The sequence below is a fragment of the Dacryopinax primogenitus genome, assembly GCF_000292625.1.
Source record: "Dacryopinax primogenitus strain DJM-731 SS1 chromosome Unknown DACRYscaffold_18, whole genome shotgun sequence".
Lineage (NCBI taxonomy): Eukaryota > Fungi > Basidiomycota > Dacrymycetes > Dacrymycetales > Dacrymycetaceae > Dacryopinax > Dacryopinax primogenitus.
In genome coordinates, this window is record NW_024467215.1 from 282,496 (window position 1) to 300,091 (window position 17,596).

At 52.7% G+C, this 17,596-nt stretch overlaps 7 protein-coding genes across 7 annotated transcripts in view; 3 read left to right on the forward strand and 4 right to left on the reverse strand.

Moving 5' to 3' along the window:
• The window catches only part of DACRYDRAFT_57169 (cytochrome P450), a gene marked incomplete at both ends in the record, with an annotated part of 2,483 nt that extends 1,023 nt beyond the window's left edge, over positions 1-1,460 (reverse strand). Inside the window, 3 exons of the mRNA XM_040775420.1 lie at positions 467-697; positions 754-926; positions 984-1,460. Of these exons, the coding sequence (XP_040625560.1) occupies positions 467-697; positions 754-926; positions 984-1,460 (881 nt within the window). The remainder of the gene's footprint in view (positions 1-466; positions 698-753; positions 927-983) is intronic.
• A 600-nt stretch (positions 1,461-2,060) lies between these two features.
• On the reverse strand, positions 2,061-2,572 carry DACRYDRAFT_110566 (cytochrome P450; the record flags this gene model as incomplete). The annotated part of the gene is made up of 2 exons (XM_040769081.1): positions 2,061-2,422; positions 2,476-2,572. 2 exons carry the CDS (start codon positions 2,570-2,572, stop codon positions 2,061-2,063), a joined length of 459 nt encoding a protein of 152 aa, XP_040625561.1.
• Positions 2,573-2,663: 91 nt separating this feature from the next.
• Positions 2,664-3,959, reverse strand: DACRYDRAFT_118473 (cytochrome P450; the record flags this gene model as incomplete). The annotated part of the gene is made up of 6 exons (XM_040770585.1): positions 3,769-3,959; positions 3,354-3,712; positions 3,256-3,292; positions 3,046-3,203; positions 2,758-2,972; positions 2,664-2,704 (listed from the first exon to the last, which is right to left on the reverse strand). Exons 1-6 carry the CDS (start codon positions 3,868-3,870, stop codon positions 2,664-2,666), a joined length of 912 nt encoding a protein of 303 aa, XP_040625562.1. The 5' UTR covers positions 3,871-3,959.
• A 958-nt stretch (positions 3,960-4,917) lies between these two features.
• Positions 4,918-6,272, forward strand: DACRYDRAFT_90772 (NADP-binding protein; the record flags this gene model as incomplete). Its single annotated transcript, XM_040776973.1, has 8 exons — positions 4,918-4,998; positions 5,050-5,085; positions 5,146-5,252; positions 5,329-5,542; positions 5,622-5,840; positions 5,873-6,011; positions 6,060-6,091; positions 6,114-6,272. 8 exons carry the CDS (start codon positions 4,918-4,920, stop codon positions 6,270-6,272), a joined length of 987 nt encoding a protein of 328 aa, XP_040625563.1.
• A 362-nt stretch (positions 6,273-6,634) lies between these two features.
• On the forward strand, positions 6,635-8,383 carry DACRYDRAFT_96423 (N-acetylglucosaminephosphotransferase; the record flags this gene model as incomplete). Its single annotated transcript, XM_040777370.1, has 6 exons — positions 6,635-6,879; positions 6,928-7,072; positions 7,123-7,336; positions 7,405-7,708; positions 7,773-7,961; positions 8,027-8,383. The coding sequence occupies 6 exons, from the start codon at positions 6,635-6,637 to the stop codon at positions 8,340-8,342; spliced, it is 1,413 nt and encodes a 470-aa protein (XP_040625564.1). The 3' UTR covers positions 8,343-8,383.
• A 196-nt stretch (positions 8,384-8,579) lies between these two features.
• On the reverse strand, positions 8,580-12,258 carry DACRYDRAFT_118476 (uncharacterized protein). Its single transcript, XM_040770586.1, has 5 exons — positions 12,110-12,258; positions 11,904-12,056; positions 11,064-11,846; positions 10,515-11,008; positions 8,580-10,458 (listed from the first exon to the last, which is right to left on the reverse strand). Exons 3-5 carry the CDS (start codon positions 11,754-11,756, stop codon positions 8,913-8,915), a joined length of 2,733 nt encoding a protein of 910 aa, XP_040625565.1. The 5' UTR covers positions 11,757-11,846; positions 11,904-12,056; positions 12,110-12,258; the 3' UTR covers positions 8,580-8,912.
• Positions 12,259-14,356: 2,098 nt separating this feature from the next.
• On the forward strand, positions 14,357-14,677 carry DACRYDRAFT_57040 (uncharacterized protein; the record flags this gene model as incomplete). Its single annotated transcript, XM_040775411.1, has 1 exon — positions 14,357-14,677. A coding segment is annotated over one exon (321 nt), but the record flags the coding sequence as incomplete, so codon positions are not given.
• Between the last annotated feature and the right edge of the window lie 2,919 nt (positions 14,678-17,596).

Genomic DNA, 17,596 nt, shown 5'->3' on the forward strand with positions numbered 1-17,596 from the left:
CTTGTACACCCGAGCGTTGTAGCCAATACCAAAAAAGTCCAGTGCAACGACCTGTCCCGAGGGCACACTGAGTGGCACAACCCCACCCTGTCGGCTCGGGACCTGGAGAACTGTATCTTCGACTGGTCGACGCATGAGTACGTGCGCGGTAGCTGTAATGGACATGAGCAATAATGTCAGTCTTGATGCTGATAGGGACTAACGATACATCCGCAGAGCTTCCTGGAAACAGCCTTGCACGAACGGTAACTTCTCGAAATCATCCAAGGTCTGTGCGCAATTAGGAGGACATATGGCGAAGAGCTCAGCTGCTTACAGGATCGCTGCCTTCTTTGATGACGGACATGATCTCATCATATGCGTGTTGCTGCACCTCCGGGTTACAAGCGAGCTCACCCAATGTGGCTGCCAGCGATTTGCTCGTGGTTTCTACAGGGACAGTGAACATTTGGTGTCATGCGGAGACAGGAGAGTAGACGAACCATGACCAGCCAACAGCAAGAGGAACACGTTGCTAACGAGCTCGCGATCGGAAAGTGCGCCTTTGCTGCCCTTTTCCAATTCGTTTGCGGCCAAGAGAAGACTGAAGATGTCTTTATCCTCGCTAGTATTACCGAATCCTTCTACTCGACGCTTGTCGATAATCCCTTTAAATATCGTCTCTAGGATATTGCTAGCATTGTAGAGGCGGCGTAGGCTAGAGGAGATGTCAGCTCATCTGCGGTGTTACGATGGCTTGTGGCAGCAACTGACGCGGGGATTGGTAAACTGTATGTCCAATGGGACAGGAAGGACAAGATAAGCACCGAACTACTGGTGATCTCAAAGCACTCTGGGAGCGACATGCCTCTGATCCGCTCGCCAACGTCTTCATTCCAAGATAGATCAATACCGAATCCGCATTTTGCGATGAGATACAGGGCGAACTGATCGACACATCGTCAAATCGGATAAGTGAGAATAAGCGCTTTGTCCCACCGTACCTTTGAAGTAACCGCTGTCACATCAGGCATTATGAATTCCCGCTCGTTCTCCCACTTCTCAGTAGTAAGGAAGTCATAGTAAGTTTTCTTCGTTTCCGTCCATACAGAAGAGTATAGGCGTCCATTGAAACCAGGAGACATGGCTGTTTGGTGACGAGGCCATTCAGCGCTCATGGTCGCGAACACATTTGGACCGAAGGGACTGAGACTCTGCACGCTTTCCTTGAGTTTATCAAAAGGGGCCTTATTTCCCAATAGTTGCTTGGCAACTTCCGGAGAATTGGCGTACAGGATAGGCTCCCCGTTGAGCAGGCCGATCTGTGATGCCATTTCCATCGGGGAGTCGTTGTAAAACCGATCCCGCCATCTCCAGCCGAAGAGCATGCCTGGGTTCCATTCGGAAGAAGGCAGCATAGCGCCAGGAATGGAGTAGGCAGAGGCGGGGAAAGTGAGACCGGGCACAAACGAAACAGACGAGCCAAAATCGATTAGTCACAACTGCAATTTCAAGGTTGAATAAACACTGCGTACGCGCAGGGCCTTGTAGTAAGAAATCGCACGCTCAATGGCATAGATGAGAGATAGGCCTAGTGTGACGGCCATGAAAGGTTGAAAGGTAGCGAAAGCATGTTGATCCACGTAATTCACCTGCGAGGACACAGTCGAAAGGTGGGTCGTGCATGACCGTGGGCGAACGGTTGGCTTTTATAACCACAACAAGTGGTTGCCTCACATGGATTTAGTCGCGTACTGTAATGGGAGAACCCTGAGTGACCCTGAGCGCACCCGGGCGATATTACTGATCGAAAGGCGATGCCGCTTCTGTCTTATCTTTGCTTTTCTTTTTACAACGCGACCCATGCATTTACTCATATGTATATAAGCGGCTTTCTTACTTTATTACAAGTTTGACGGACTCCATACAATAATTATAATAGCTGCCCGCTGGCAGTTTAACAGAATATCCGCACCTCATCAGTGCGAGAAAAGGACAAAATGACTATGCTCGAACTGATCGACGCGTGAACTTCAGCGGGAAACGCTTGTGTCCGAATCCAAGAGTCGCTTCTACGTGTTCTACCCAAGCTGCATGCAGCCTGCAATACTCTGTCCTCCTTTCAAAACCGGTTCTATCTTGTAGTCCCGGAGGAGCAACGCGAGGAGACAGACGGACTCGACAACAGCAAATTTCTTCCCAATGCACACTCGGGGACGGTATGAGAAATTCAGCAACGGTTCCGTAGCAGGATCGAGCCAACGGGCAGGATTGAACGACTTCGGGTCCTTATACACACGGGGGTTGTAGCCCATGCCGACGATGTCTAGTGTGACCACTTGACCGGCAGGTACTCTGATCGGCACAACCCCACCACCCTGCCGACTCGGCACCTGAAGAACTGTATCTTCAGTTGGCGCCCGCGTGAACATGTGAGCGCTTGCTGTCAGATCCGTGAGTTTCAACAGCTCACTCTTCAGCTTCGAAATCACGTACGATACACCCGCAATCCTTCCTGGAAACAGCCTTGCACGAACGGCAATCGCTCAATCATCGTACGTCTTCGCGGGAAGATGTCAGAGGGACAATCCATGAGAGATCTTAACTGCTTACTGGGTCGTTATTGTCTTTGATCACAGACATGACTTCCTCATGTGCCCGTTGCTGTATCATGGGGTTACAGGCTAGTCGCCCAACGTAGCGGCGAACGCTTTGCTCGTGGTTTCTAGAAGTCATTGAATAATTACTCAGTTCGATAAAGAGACAGCAGAGACGAACCATGGCCAGCCAGAAGCAAGAGAAACACGTTACTAATGAGCTCTGGATCAGAGAGGGCACCTTTACTGCCCTTCTCCAACTCATTTGCGGCTAAGAGAAGACTGAAGATGTCCTTGTCTTGGCTTGTGTCACCGAATCCTTCTGTTCGACGTTTATCTATGATCCCTTGCAATATCCCCTCTAGGGCTTTGCTCGCATCGTAGAGGCGGCGAAGACTGCAGGAAGGGTCAGTTCATGCAGAGCTTGGATGGTAGACTCCAATGTCAACTCACGGCGGAATTGGCAGACGGAATGACCAGCTGGGCAAGAAGCACAATAGGATCACAGAGCCACTGGTGACCGCGAAGCACTCGGGAAGGGACATGCCCCCCAACGCGTTCGCCAACGTCTTCATTCCAAGAGAGACGGGTGCCAAATCCGCATTTTGCGATGAGATACAGCGCGAACTGAAAGGCTAAGCTCAAATTCTGGTAGGAAAGGACGTGTGGCAGGTCGTACCTTGGAGGTGACCGCCGTCACCTCGCTCATTCTCCCACTTCTCGGTTGCAAGGCAGTCATAGTAAGTGTTCCTTGTTTCGGTCCACACAGAGGCATACAATTGGCCGTGGAACCCAGGGGAAACGGCTTTCCTGTGCCGAGGCCACTCGTGGCGCGTCGTGGCGAACACATTCGGGCCAAGCGGACTCACACTTTGCACGCTCTCGCGCAGCTTGTCCCAAGGTGCCTTGTATGCTAAGATTTGCTTGACGACTTCCGGTGAGTTGGTATACATCATGGGCCGCCCGACGAACAGACCGATCTGTCGAGTCATCTCTATTGGCGAGAGTTTGTAGAACCGATCCCGCCATCTCCAATTGAATGTCAGGCCAAAATTCCATTCATTGGAAAGCAATAGAGAGCCAGGTATGGAGTACATCGAGGCGGGGAAGGTAAGTCCTGGTAGGAAGGAGACATCCTATCGGAATACCGGCCGTCAACAATGGTGAATACCCCTCAACGAAGCTTGCTCACCCGGAGCGCTTTGTAGTATGCAATCGCCCGCTCGATTGCGTAGAGAACAACTAGCCCCAAGATGACCACCGGCCATGATAGGCCGAAAGGCAGCGAAATCATGCTGATCAGTTCAGCTGTGAGGATAGACCGTTGTGCGTTCGGGACTTCCAATATCAGGCGTAAGTGGTTTTATAGTACCCATGAGCTAGCGCCCAAGTTGACAAATTGAATGGGAATTGAATAATATAACAAGCCGCGGGATTGGGCAAGCTAGTGAAACAGACCATCGTGGTTGTGGATCATCGAAATGTATTCTTATTAGACGGCGCCTGAGCTGCGGCGCGCGATGAGTCAAAAGCGACAGAAAATGAGTCTGTAGGCTCCCTTCCCGTTTTGGGATATAATTGAAAGTGCGTTCAAGACCGGAATCCGTAATTAATATCGCGAATGCGAGCTTAGCGATTGATTTTGGAAATGATTGGTGACTGGATCAATGGCCGATGGACTTGGTGTTTGATATGGTCGTGCATGTGTAGGCTCTTCGCTCGTTTCAAGTTCCTTTGCTTGGAGACTCGCCTGCCCGCTACCGTCATTTGAGGGAGCATCAGCACCGAATATTGGCATAGAAATATGGTAAGCGCCCAATATTGAGTTCATGTGGTAGAGAAAGACACATCAAAAGCACTTGGAGATGGTGGAAAATGATAACCAAAGAACACGGAAGCGGTAGCCAAACGCGTGCACTAGTCCAAATGCTGAAGTTGCTAATTACTCTCCTAGTTCGTCTCCCCTCACGAAGACGTATAACTCACCGATACACCAAGCCCATTGCAGTCGGACCGAGCAGAAAGACTAACAATTGGGATCGGTGAAAGACCTCCAGTCGGGTACACTCCCGAGCTCGATGGCCCTTGCGCCTCTTCTCTCGCTATCATTCAGTTACCCCGCACCGAACTCTCTTTCCCCACATGCCTTCACGTCTCGTATCTGCACACTCTAGCTTACTTCGCAACACGAGGCAGGCTGTTTGGACATGAGAAGTCTCGTGATATTGCTATACCGAGCATATAGCCCTGAGCATATCAGCTGTTGACCGCTCCGACATGAGGACATCAACTTGTTCCTGTTAGGGCATAGCGACCTTTACGACAATACACGCTTACTATAATGGCCCCCGGACCAGAAACGAAGAATAAGATCTTGCGCGTTGGACTTGTTGGGACGGGGAGCGTTGCGCAGGTTATCCACGTACGCCTGCCTTGTAGCTCCGAAATCTCAGCTAACGCACGCATCCGTAAGCTGCCTGTGCTAGCGCTCATGTCGCACCTGTTTAAAGTGCGCCTACCTCCTTCTTCCCAGTCAGTGCTGGAACTAATTAGCGGTTGGATGATTCAGGTGACAGCACTTTGCGATATCTCTGCTCAATCGAGGGCACACAGTGCTCAGAAATGGGGGATCACCAAGACGTACGAATCTAGCAAGGACCTGTGTGCCGACCGGAAGTGGACGTCGTCTTCGTGCTCAATAACGACGAGTATCATGTGCGTCTCTTATTTCACTCCGTGCTATTTATTTCAGACTCCTAATCTTTCGACAGGCCCCAGTCGCGCGGGAAGCGATCGCACAAGGCAAACATGTTTTCATCGAGAAGCCCATGTGTCTCACGCTGGAGGACGCGGACACCATTTCGGCCGCAGCGAACAAAGCGGGCGTCGTCGCGTTTGTAGGCTATATGCGGCGGTACGCGCCTGCGTTACAGCAGGCAATCGACCTTGTGGGCGGGCTTGAGAAGGTCGAATTAGGGATATCATCGGCCCGGTACGTTCCCTTCCTACTATGTATGTAGGAAGATGTTCACATGTGTCTGCCAGAACGCGTTCTTCATTCCCCAATCCGGCACATTTCCATTAGCGTTCACCGACTTCCCTCCTAACGCGCTCACGGCCCGTCAATCGCTTGAAGAGTCTATCTATGCCCGCGCCCTCGGTCCTCGCGCGCAAGACGCGCAGCTCCGTGCCCTCTTGCGATTCCTGGGCGGTCTAGGCGCACACGACCTGAGCGTGATGCGCCAAGTGCTCGGGATGCCTGTCGTGCCCTGGCGGCGCACACGCGCATCCCTAAGAGCAGGTTTGTGAGCGCGATGTTTGATTATGGGAGTTTTGTTTGCACGTATGAGACTGGTGTGGACCAGGTGGGGAGATTCGACGCGTGCGTCGAGGTGTTTGGGGGGGATAAGAGGGTTAAGCTGGATTATGATACGCGTACGTGTTATGCCTTGGGTGGTGGTAGGACTGACCTTTCTCGTGCAGCGTTCATCAAAGGTCTCCCTATCCACATTATCGTCTCCCAGAACATTGGAGCAGAAGATCATACCCACGTTTGAAGATCCGTACACGCTCGAGATGAAGGAACTGTGGGATGCGATCGTGGAGGGGAAGGAGTTTAAGAGCACGGTAGAGGACGCGAGGAAGGAAGTGGAGATTTGGGCGATGATCGTGGATGCGTTGCCTAAGCAGCAGTGAGATATTGAAGAGACTAAAGTGTACATGGAATGTGTCTGTTTTGGAAAGTCTCTTTGTTGGTTGTATTTGTGTTTTTAACCTGCACGTTTGATTTGGTCCGCGCACTACGCTCCTGCACGTGTGGTTCTCTGTCAGTGTGACACGCCATTCGTTCTTCTCAACAAGAGCGCCCGTTATTTGTTGTCCCTTCGGAGTTGCGGATAAACTATGATGAAACGTGTTGACGGGCGCTTCTTTTCAATGCGACGACTTCCACGTCGTTCATTGCTCATCAATTGCTCAAGGGTCCACCGCGTCGTCAACAATAATATCACTGTCGACGTCGGCCGTGTCCTTGCCATCGTCCACCATAACGAACGAGGATGCCACCCCCACGCAGACTCCCACGTCTACTCACCATCTCCCTCCTCCCTCTTTCCCTCGCCCTCATCCTCCGCCCTCTCCTCAAGCTGCCTTCCTCACTCGCCCTCCCAGCCCTGGAGACAAACCTCGGCTTTGCTATCCTCGCTTTTGTCGCTGTGGTACACTTGATACCTGCGCTAGGAGAGAACTTTATCAAGGCTGGGTTGAAAGGGAGGGACATGTTGAAGACGTATGATGATCCTATGTGTGTACTTCCTTGCCCAGATGTCGCGTTTGAGCTCACTAGATGCAGACCAGAATGTCAAGGGCTCATCTGCGCAGCGGTGTACATCACCCTACTCACGCTGTTCATCCCGTTCCCCTTCTCGAGTTTCTTCGCAAGGGATAGAGACACGAGCTTAGCCGGTCTTGCAAAGGGAGACTTCCCCCATCAGCAGGTGCGTCACCTCTTCCCATCTCCGTTACAAGCTCACACCTCGACGAGCAGCTCGCAACATACCTCTCCGCTCTCCTCTCCTTCCTCGCTGCTACCATGCTCGGTCTACTAGACGACCTTTTCGATATCCGCTGGCGGTACAAGCTTCCCATCCCTATTATCGCCTCTATCCCCCTGCTTATGGTGTACTACGCCGAGCAAGGGCTCACAACAGTAGTGCTACCTATCCCGTTACGGCCGTTCTTCGGTACGATTGTCCAGCTTGGTACGTCTCCGCCCTCATACCTCCCCTCCGGCAAAGGCCGAGCTCCGAGTGCAGCTGATCTCCCACAGGCCCCCTGTACTACGTCTACATGTCTCTCCTCTCGACCTTCTGCACGAACGCGATAAACATCCTTGCAGGAATAAACGGCGTCGAAGTGGGCCAAGCGCTCATCATCTCCCTCTCCGTAGCGCTGAACGACCTCCTATACCTGCCCTGGCCGTACACTCTCCGCGTGGGGTCTAAGGTGCTCGGAGGAGAGTGGGGCGCGGGCCTCGCGTTCGGGAGCAAGGAGCTTGTGGAGAGGCACTTGTTGAGCTTGTACTTTATGCTGCCGCTCATCGGAGTCTGCGCAGGGCTGATGTTCCACAACTGGTGCGTCGCTCCCCCTAGCGCACCTGCCTACCGCCTCTCTTCACATGGAGCTAACATCCCGCAGGTACCCGGCCCGCGCGTTCCCAGGTGACACCCTCTGCTACTTCACAGGCATGGCCATCGCCGCCGCGGGCATACTGGGCCACTTCAGCAAGACGCTCCTGCTGTTTTTCATCCCCCAGATATTCAACTTCCTCCTCAGCTGTCCCCAGCTGTTCTTAATCGTACCCTGTCCAAGGCACCGGCTTCCCAAGTACGTTACCCGTCCTTCTGCTTCTGAGCGTTCTGCGATGCTCACGTGAGCCTGACATTGGTTAGACTGAACAAAGATACGATGCTCTTAAACACCTCCGAAGCGGATCTGTCAAACGAGCCACCCTCGTCTCTGCGAGACCTCGTCCTCCAACTCCTCGCCTTCCTCCGTCTGACCCGTCTAACCACAGACCTGAAAACGGGGCGCATCACCGCCTGCACCAACCTGACCATCCTGAACGTGTTGTTGTACTGGTTTGGGCCGATGAGCGAGGAGGATCTGGTTGTTAGAGTCATGCTTACTCAATGTGCGGGCAGCGCTTTGGCGTTCGTGGTCCGGTATGGTGTGGCCGGGTTGATATATGATGGTGACCGGAGGTAGCGCAACTCCGTGCGGCAGGGAAGATACCTATTGCTAGATGCCAACGTAATTCAATTGTATTCAGTGCTGCGGGCAATCCAGGCACCACAGCGTGGCCAAGGGGGCCACATCATACATATACGGAGGGCAGGATGATATATAATTCGATACGGCAACAGCAATTTTCGTCCCCAGGTTGACAATTTCAAACAGGAAAGGCGTTATGAGCACAGATGGAGGAGAATCATGATTGGTCGTGGGTAATTCATTATTCAAAGGGAATTGAATGAATGGCATGGGTAGAGGGGATTGGCAGGGAATGAGGATGAGAACAGTCTTGGGGAAAAATGGCCAATGGACGGTTGGCCTTCCACAGAGCCAATGATGGAGAGCCGAGAATTGCGTGCAAGTGATGCGTGGTTTTGATAGCATGGCTCTCGATGGAAGGGCCTTTTGATCCTCGTGGTGATATTGCGGGAGGGTGAATGATGCGGCCAGAAAAGAAACAACTTGCAGAGAGAGATTTGGAGATTCCTTGCGAGAGCCATATTAGAGAAACGGAGAGAAGAGAAACTGAAATGGAAGAGTTTTTCAGGCATTCTGACCAGCCATCAGGTCGTTCGCCTGTTGCTGCCGCATGCGTTCGCGCACCTGCCGGAACATGAGAAGCTCATCTTCGCTCAAATCACCGGCGAACTGGGTCAGTGTGTGGTCAAGCCATGCGATCTTCGAGGCAGGATCTGCAGATGTCGTAACCTGAGATGGTGGGAAAGCGCCCATTTGGCTTGGCCCACCTTGCGGGACAAAATCTGGTCTAGAGAACTGTTCCGCAATCTGGTGGAAGGGCATCTCGGGCTGCTGGCCATGTTCGACGGATATCATGTCTCGAGATGCAAAAAGGACTTCGGACTGAGAATGGGATCGATGCAAACGGTGGTGACGAGGGAAGCCATTAGTTTGCGACACGACCAACTCGCTCATGGCATGTTGCATTGGCGGAACACCCGAACGAGTAATCGATGGTGGAGCCATGGACAAGGTTGTTTGTGAGTGCGAGGCGAGTTCGCCCTGCAACTGATGGAAACCAGAGACGCTATGCTGAAATGCACCTGCCAGATGATTTCCAGAGCTTGATGAGAGAGTAAACGGTGTGCCAAGTGGTCCGAAAGCAGCATGATAGGCAGCTTCAGACGCGTCCCCTGACCCATGTTCATCGTCCTCTATGATAGTATCTGTGCTCGGCAGAAATGCATGCAGTGTATTACGTGATGAGCTGGACCGGGGCAGTTGCTGCGGCGGTGTGAAGAGAACCATATTGCTCATTTCGTTGCTGGGGGTGCTTGTTTGTTCCGGCAAAGAAGGCTCTTCTGCTAATGCGGGGAACAAGAACCCATCCGCTCGTAAATTGTGTTGGAGAGGCTGTAATGGAGAAGAAGTGGCGCTAGACATGGGTTCCGAAGTAGCCTGAGGGAACTGGACCTGTGCTTGAGATCCAAAGGAGCCCGTGGGGGACACGAAACCGTCCAAGTGTGCAGGCGAGCTTCCAGGTGCTGAGGCATTTGAGAAAGCTCTTCGACGACTCTCAGGAAGATGTTGGACAGGAGCGGCTGATTTCTCTACCAGCATGTCCTGTTCAGCCCCCAAGTCTGGTTGAGCGTCGAGCTTGCCAGCCAATTCCTGGCTGTCGCCAGTGGCGTAATCCTCGAAAGAAGGATCATAGATGGTCAATGAACCCGAGCTGACAGCGGAGAAGCCACTAGAAAACTGTGAGGAGTTCGCCAAGGTCGATGTTTCTTCCTCTCTCTCGGTCTCCTCTTCAGTCACCTCACCGCCTGTTGACTTTGCGTTCGAGCGCCCTGTGCGGCGCCTCTTTGCCATTGTCGGTGGCTCTTCTTCTTCCTCCATATGTTCATCCTCGATGGTTCCTCCTCCGACAACACCCTTCCTGATTTGGTGTCGATTTTTGAAGCCGGAAACCCAACCTACGCTCGCTTTGAAGCGAGGTGTATGTCCAAGCGTCTCAGCAATCTGGAGCGCTTTCTCCCGGATCATCGCATCACTGATCGAGACGTTCTGCTCTGTTAATCGAGCAACCCAGGGGGACATCTGCTCCTCCACATCGGGATACTTGGTAGGCCTTGGAATAAGGTCAGCCTTTTTCAATAAGGGATCTAGCATTGCTCTCGAGCTCACCTATTTTTTGGACCAACCCTCCCGTCCTCCAGCTCTCTCAAGATAGAGCTGCGGTTCTTAAGCGTCTTGCTGACCGTACTACGTTCGACCTCAAACCGTATACCAATGTCTGTCTGTGTCATCTTAGGATGCTTCTCTGCGAATTCCAGCATCTCTTTCCGCAAGTGGTTCGTCAGCTTGGCCTTCCTTTTCGGTGCGCGACGAGATGACGATCCAGAGGACGTTGTCGCACTAGTCAGAGATGGTGGCGACAGGGACGAAGTACTGTATGCAGAGGAATGGAGGGACGGCGTAGTGGATGTAGGGGTCATAGTGCGAGAGTGAGTTGGCGTATAGGAGAGGTGGGCCCATGGGGGATTTGGAGGATGGGCGAAAGTGATGGGAGACTGGTTGGCGCTGTTCACTGTCGTGTGAGGGCTTACGCCCCCAGACACGGTACCAGCAAACATAAGCTGACCTGCAGACTGAGCGATGGTAACGGAGAGCGGGGGAGGCTGTTCGAGTTTAGGTCAGACGCATATACTCGGTAACGCGGGAGGCGTGAAGTACCTTGACCTCTTCTGCCTCCTTTCTCGCTCTCAATCGCGTTTTTACCCCCTGCATTCCTAGCCCAGTTGGATCACTCGTGCTCCTCGGCAGAGCAGATGTGGCATCGGTTGCGGTCTTGATTCCACGCCTAATTTGGATCGATGTATGCGACGACGAGGAACTGGTGCCATTGGCGGTCGGTACGATCGGAGCAGGGGCGATATTGACAGGTAGAGGTGGGACCGGTGGAGGGAGCATAGACATTCCAGCGTGTAGAACAGCAGCGGCCCGGGCTGCTTGAGCATCACGCTTCGTTTGCGAGCGGGTCCTAGGACGCGCTGCTGCGGATGTGGAAGTGGCAGTGGGCGATCCAGAGGTCAGAGAAGTCGCAGAAGACGAAGAAGGCAGCTGTCCTGGCTGGGAATCTGACTGAAAATGGGTTTGTGAAGTAGAATCATGGGTGTTTTGGGCAATCATGAAGGCTTGAGGTGGAAAACCTTGTTGGCCCCATGGCCCGTGGGCATGAACGGGGGAGTGGTTGATAACTTGGTCGTAAAGCAATTGTTGCTCGTGTTGATCTGGACTCAGCTGGACCGCATTCATCGATGTATGCGTTTGTCCATGGTGACCCTCAGAATGAGCAGGGAACACGAAGCTATGCATGCGAAGTGCGTTGCTTGTGTTGGTGTCCGTAGTGGGATGCCGTCGTGTCATGTTGGGCCGACTAATACGCGGTGTAGACGCGAGAGAGACAAATGCTGGGTATATCAAGCCTGGCAATCGTCTGTCTCACGCCGAGATCCGCTACAGAAACGCGTGTAAGTCGTGGTGTACGGAAATGACCAAGTCGAGCAGACGTACGATGTCCGGATGCTGCGGATGAGCCGTGAAGACTTGTCTCGCCGCTCTCGACCCGCGACCGTCGAACGTCGCGCCTTCCCCGGCAACCTCTCCGGACTCCTTCCTCTCTCCAAGAGGTAAGACGGTCTTATCACGACCAGCCCGTCGGCAATACTAAGACGAACTAAGCGACGTTCGTACTGGCTCGAACCCCAACGCTGGCCTACCTCGCGTCTGCCTGCGCGTCTGCCTGGCGGATACGTGTCTGGCGCAGACCGTCTGCCGTGAATAGAGAGCTCTAGATGACAACTCAATGAAGACACGAGATCGTGACGGGGTATATACCAAGGAGGCGGAGGGTTGGACAATGCACTGGCGGGAGAGAGCCGACGTCCCGAAGAGGCCAACGAGGAGCGGGTCGCCGCACGCAGGTCTGTCACTCGGATTCTGAAGGCTCGCCAGACCCGGGCACTAAGCCACTTCCGGTAGGCCAACTTTGTCTCTCACTCCTCCGTTCCTGACCCATTTTTTCCCTTCTTTCTAATTGTTCATGTATTAAATCTTGGGAAGGTAAATAATTCTGGGTTCCTTCACAAAAGTATCTACGTTGTGGTGAACAAAGTACTACTATGCGTCCACACTTCGCACCGAGTCGCCCAAGCGGGAGCGCGTCAGACTATCGCGCTAACTCTCGGAAGACCTTACAGTGAGTATTGTAAGTACTCCGGACATTGCGGAGAGACACCAGCATTGGGTCCACCTTCATTCACCGTATAAGCAGTCATGATCCTGACACCTTCCATTTTGATGGTCGCCCGCCGCTGGCTTAAAGTCCAATTCGTACTCCACCAATTTCTGCTAGCAAGAGCCTGCATAGCCTTAGCTAGGCTCCGAACTCCCAGTAATTCGGTCATTGAATTCCCACGGCTTGGGCTGCCTAAATTAGTGATGAGCCCTTGTTCAACAATTGTCAAGATCCCTGATCGTGCATGTGGGTACAATGCACTATGCCGGCACCGCGTCTCTTGTCCCCGGCCACCGGTTGCCAGCTGTCATGAGGCGAACTCATTCGTCTGATTCGTTGCAACTTCGAACGCTTTATCCACGTTCTAGTGACGTGTACGAAGCGGTAAGCTTCTTGGGTTGAAACACATATGTTACAACCATCCAGTTCGCCGGCTTCCCGAGTAATGAGTTCTGAAAGCGCCTTGTCAACCCACTCGGACCTGACGCCATCTTTGTTCTGCAACGCTGTGTCCTTGAGGACACCCTGAGCGGCGCAATCCTCCGGGCATTCCTCACGTATACAATAAAGGACTAGTGTGATCGGAAGTTTGTGGCACCTTAAGTGAAAGGAAGATAACAAATCTCGAGTCTATTCAAGCCTCTTGTCATGCGGAAGCAACGCGGTCCCGAAAGACTTTCGGCCGGACAAACTCCGACCATGAAACAGTCAATTGTTCCAATTGTTCTATCAACCGTACTTGACTCGACTTTCTACACCAAATGCTGTCCCCCTGTCGGTCTACGATCTCTGCTTTGGGCATTGTCCATTTTCAGTTTACGGGACGGAGATGTACCTTGCCTAAATTGCATCTCGTTCTTAAAACTGTCTGCAACGGTTTTTTTAGCGAATATCACTGTCAAGCTTTCTGTTCGCTGTTTCTTATCCAAACCTTGACTTTTCTTTCCTCAATACTGGGTTTGCAATGTCCCCGGTCCAAATATTAGCTTCTATCTATTTGACGTGGAGCGTTCCCTGGTCGCTGGTCTGGCTAGACGCCCTCGGATCCTTTGCCTCCACTCCTTGCGCTTTATAAAGAAGATTTACCGATTAACGCGCAGCGATCTCCCGGCAGAACGCCTGCAAATCCGTGTTGCTGGTGCCATAGAGCACGTCATAGTCCGGGAAACATGCTACAGGCGCGTGTCCCTGCATATATCAACCGGCTTGTCATTCCTCTTCAGAGGGCGTTTGAGAGGGAACAAGACGACAATCCACTCTTACTAGCTCAGCAAATCCTTCAGCGATGCAGTCCTACACGCACTATCGCGGACGCCCTTATCGTGCAGCGCCTCGCAGCAGTCTTCCCTCTACCCTTAGTCCGAGCAATCATCCGACACACGCGGATCTTCTAAACGGACTGTCTGAAAGGCTGACCGTTATCACCCGCCCTGCTGGGGATGCTGTTGGCAAGGACAGTATCGAGATCAAGGGGTTCAAAACGGTTGCTTCTTATAACTGGGTTGATGGCGCCGACGAGCCTACTATTGTCCTCCCTGGTACGTTGTCCTGTATCACAGTCCACAAATAGACGCTGTAGCTGCTTTCAGGGGAGCCACCTGTGTGGTCCCCGCCAGCTACTTCGTTCCAGGTCGCCCCGGATAGCAAGCCTTACTACATCGACCAAAACAAGGCGCAAATCTCGGACTGGCCTATCGAGCCCCTTCTCTAATCTGTTAAAGCCTTGGATCCTACGTTCGACCTTGGCTCCGTCGATGTCGTCACCAGTCGCAACAACTTGCGCAAACTGTTACGCTTTGTTACGGGCACGTACACGGACGATTGGTTTCGGATCGATGCAGAGCTGATTGGGGATGCTATGATGCTCATGCGTTGGGAAGGCGCACAAGTGGAGAGGTCTGGCCAGTTCAGAGGGTATGGTGCCAATTTCAAACAGCAATGTACGAAGCCCGGCAGAGATGATGCCTCAACTAACCATAGGACGGTCACCTACAGCTTGGGTGGGCTGAACTTGGTAGTAGGTTGCCACGTAGATGGGCAGGTTCGGTAGGTGGTAGCCAAGAACGAGGTTTCCACGGCCAAGAAGGAAGATGCCCACCCGACCGATGCGGATGACCTGGCAGCATTACTCAGTGGCCTGTCGGTCAAGAAGTCCGAGTCTACCGAAGTTTTCGACGACAGCAATGTGCACTTCGTCAAGGACGGCATCCTCTGTCCCGATTCTACCACGCTCGAACTGCACACCCGATCTGGCGTTCGCGCATTTGAATACTTCGAGGCGTACGCTCAAATGTATCTCACACAGACGAGCTACCTCATCGTCGCACGCCACAATCGCGGGTACTTCACGATGCCGCCAGAGAAGCGTGCCCTGGACGACCCGTTCTTTCAGGCTTATAACACGCAACTCCAAGACGCCCTGAAGAAGCTCGTAGTGGTGCTGAAGGAGATGAAGAAGGCCATCAAGGAGGGTGCCAATGGTAGACCCGTGGCATTCGTCTTCGAGGGCTCGTCAATGGACATGTTGCCTTTCAAGCGACCTAAGGACCACAAATTGCAAGATAGACTCAGGAAGCTGTTCGATAAGCCTGCTGATGCTTGAAATGTTGTTCTAATCCTGACCGATCATAAGTGGATGAAACGCTTGATCTTATCCAATATTGATCGGATAAGAAATCTCAACTTCCTACATCCGGGACCCACTCTCTGAGATCAAACGCTGCTCGTCTCTGATCCTCGCATCCGGGATGCGCCTTGATTGATCGCCTGATATATGCGTTGTAGCACTTCATGATCGAATGAATCTGCTTGCTTGCTGGCAACCCCCGCAGTCTAGACCTATTTTCCGGTCATGGGTCATGACTTAGACAACAGGTGCCGAACATGGCGGGGGTATCCGCCCTCTGTATTGGACGGTCTCGCAGCTTCGCGACCCCCTGTGACGGATTCCTCCTTACGTTGGCACGATCGGCTGTCAGAACCAAGAGCCAGTAGACCAGCGACATTCCGACCTTTTCTATCCACTTGCGTGGTTCCAACTTGTGGAGATACGGGTCGAAGCGCTAGCTGAAATCAAGCAAATGTTACCGATTATCGCAGCGCCTTTCAATATTGCGTCCATCTTCCTCATTTGCGCCATTGGTCTGGTCAACTCTGCGTTCCGATCTGTTCTCCTACTATTGAAGTTGTCACTGCTTGCCTTCTTTAGACGCGCTGATTTGGGTATATAAGGAAGACTTCTATTGACACGCTCGTAATTCCGCTTCCCATAACCAGCCAGATATCCACCCTATAGGTCCTCATGAAACATGTCGATTGCTGGAGACAGACATGCTGCAAGCACATGCCATGCACAGCTCTGCATAAATCACCCAAGTACAGGAGTTGAGACCGCAACAGACTACGAACCCCACGAACTCACTGCGAAGTATGCACCAGTATAACAACTACCACGGGCGCCCATATCGTGGCACGCCTCCTTTTAGGCCTTTTCCAGTTAGGCAAAATCAACCGAGCAGCCGGCTAACACATGCAGACCTCTTGAACGGCCTATCCGACAAGCTCGCTGTTATCATCCCCCCTGACGAGGAACAGCTCGACCCCGAAGAAATCAAGGTCGAGGGATTCAAAACAGTGGGTTCTTACAACCGTGTTGATGGGATTGGGAGGCCCTCCTTAATTGTCCCCGGTGCGTCATTCGGGTTGCAGCTTCTCGCAGCCTGACTGGCTCTAGGCGAGCCGCCCATCTGGTGCCCCCCAGACACGTCTTTCAAAGCCACAGCAGACAGCCTGCCAGACTATGCAGGCCACAGTCGAACGAGCAATTCCAGCTGGCCGAAGACACTCATCCAGTCTGTGAAGGCATTCGATCCTGCGTTCGACCTGGGGTCGGCGGACGTGCTTACGATCCGGAACAATCTGCGCAAGGTGCTGAGATTCGCTATGGGCACATTTACGCACGATTGGTTCCGGATCAATGCCCAGCTTGTTGGGGATACGATGGTGCTGATGCGCTGGGAAGCGAGCGACAGCTCCGGCGTGTATAGTGGGTACGGGACGAGCTTCCGGAAGACATGCACCACGGTGGTAAGGGAGGACGCGCCCTTGAATCATAGAACAGTAGCCCACGAGCTAGGCGGCCTGAAATTCGTTATTGGCAGCCATGTCGATGGGCAGGTCGTCGATGATAACGGATTCTCGACAGAACATGGGTTCGATATCCAGAAAGAGATTATCAAGACCACCGGAACGGACGAACTTGCCACACTGTTGGGCGATCTATCCGTCGAGCAACCCGAATCCGAAGCCCCAATCGACAGCCCGGTACATTATGTCAGAGACGGCACCTTGTGTCCAGACTCTACAACACTCGAGTTACGCACCTTGTCCAGCTTAAATCAAGTGGACTACCTGGAAGCGTACGTTATGATGTACCTCACACAGACGAGCTACCTTGTGGTTGCGCGGCACACCCGTGGATACTTCAAGATGCCGCCAGAGACACGCGCTCTGAACGATCCGTTCTTCCGCGCGCACAAGGCGGAACTCCAGGAGGCGTTGAAGAAATTCATCGTAGTGCTCAAAGAAATGAAGGAGGCCATGAGGTCGCATGCGAGCAACCAACCTGTTGCATTCGTATTCGGGGGGTCATTGATGGAGATGTACGACTTCAAGAAACCTGGGTCCGTGCGACTGCCATGGAGCCTAACACGATTGTTCGAGACGCCTACTGAGGCATGAACGGGAGATTGTTGTAAGAGTTTTCGCCTTTGCTAATCATATGTGGATGAGAGAAGCTGCAGTTCATCCAACGTTGATTGGATAGATATCGATTTATGCCTGTCTACAGTCTGAGTTTGTGGTGCTAAGATCAACTCTCTGTTTGACCCTGATATTGTAGGCTTCGGTTGGTTGATCGCCGCCATCGCTTCGTCGATATTTCATCAGCAATGAAACTGGGTTGTTTCTC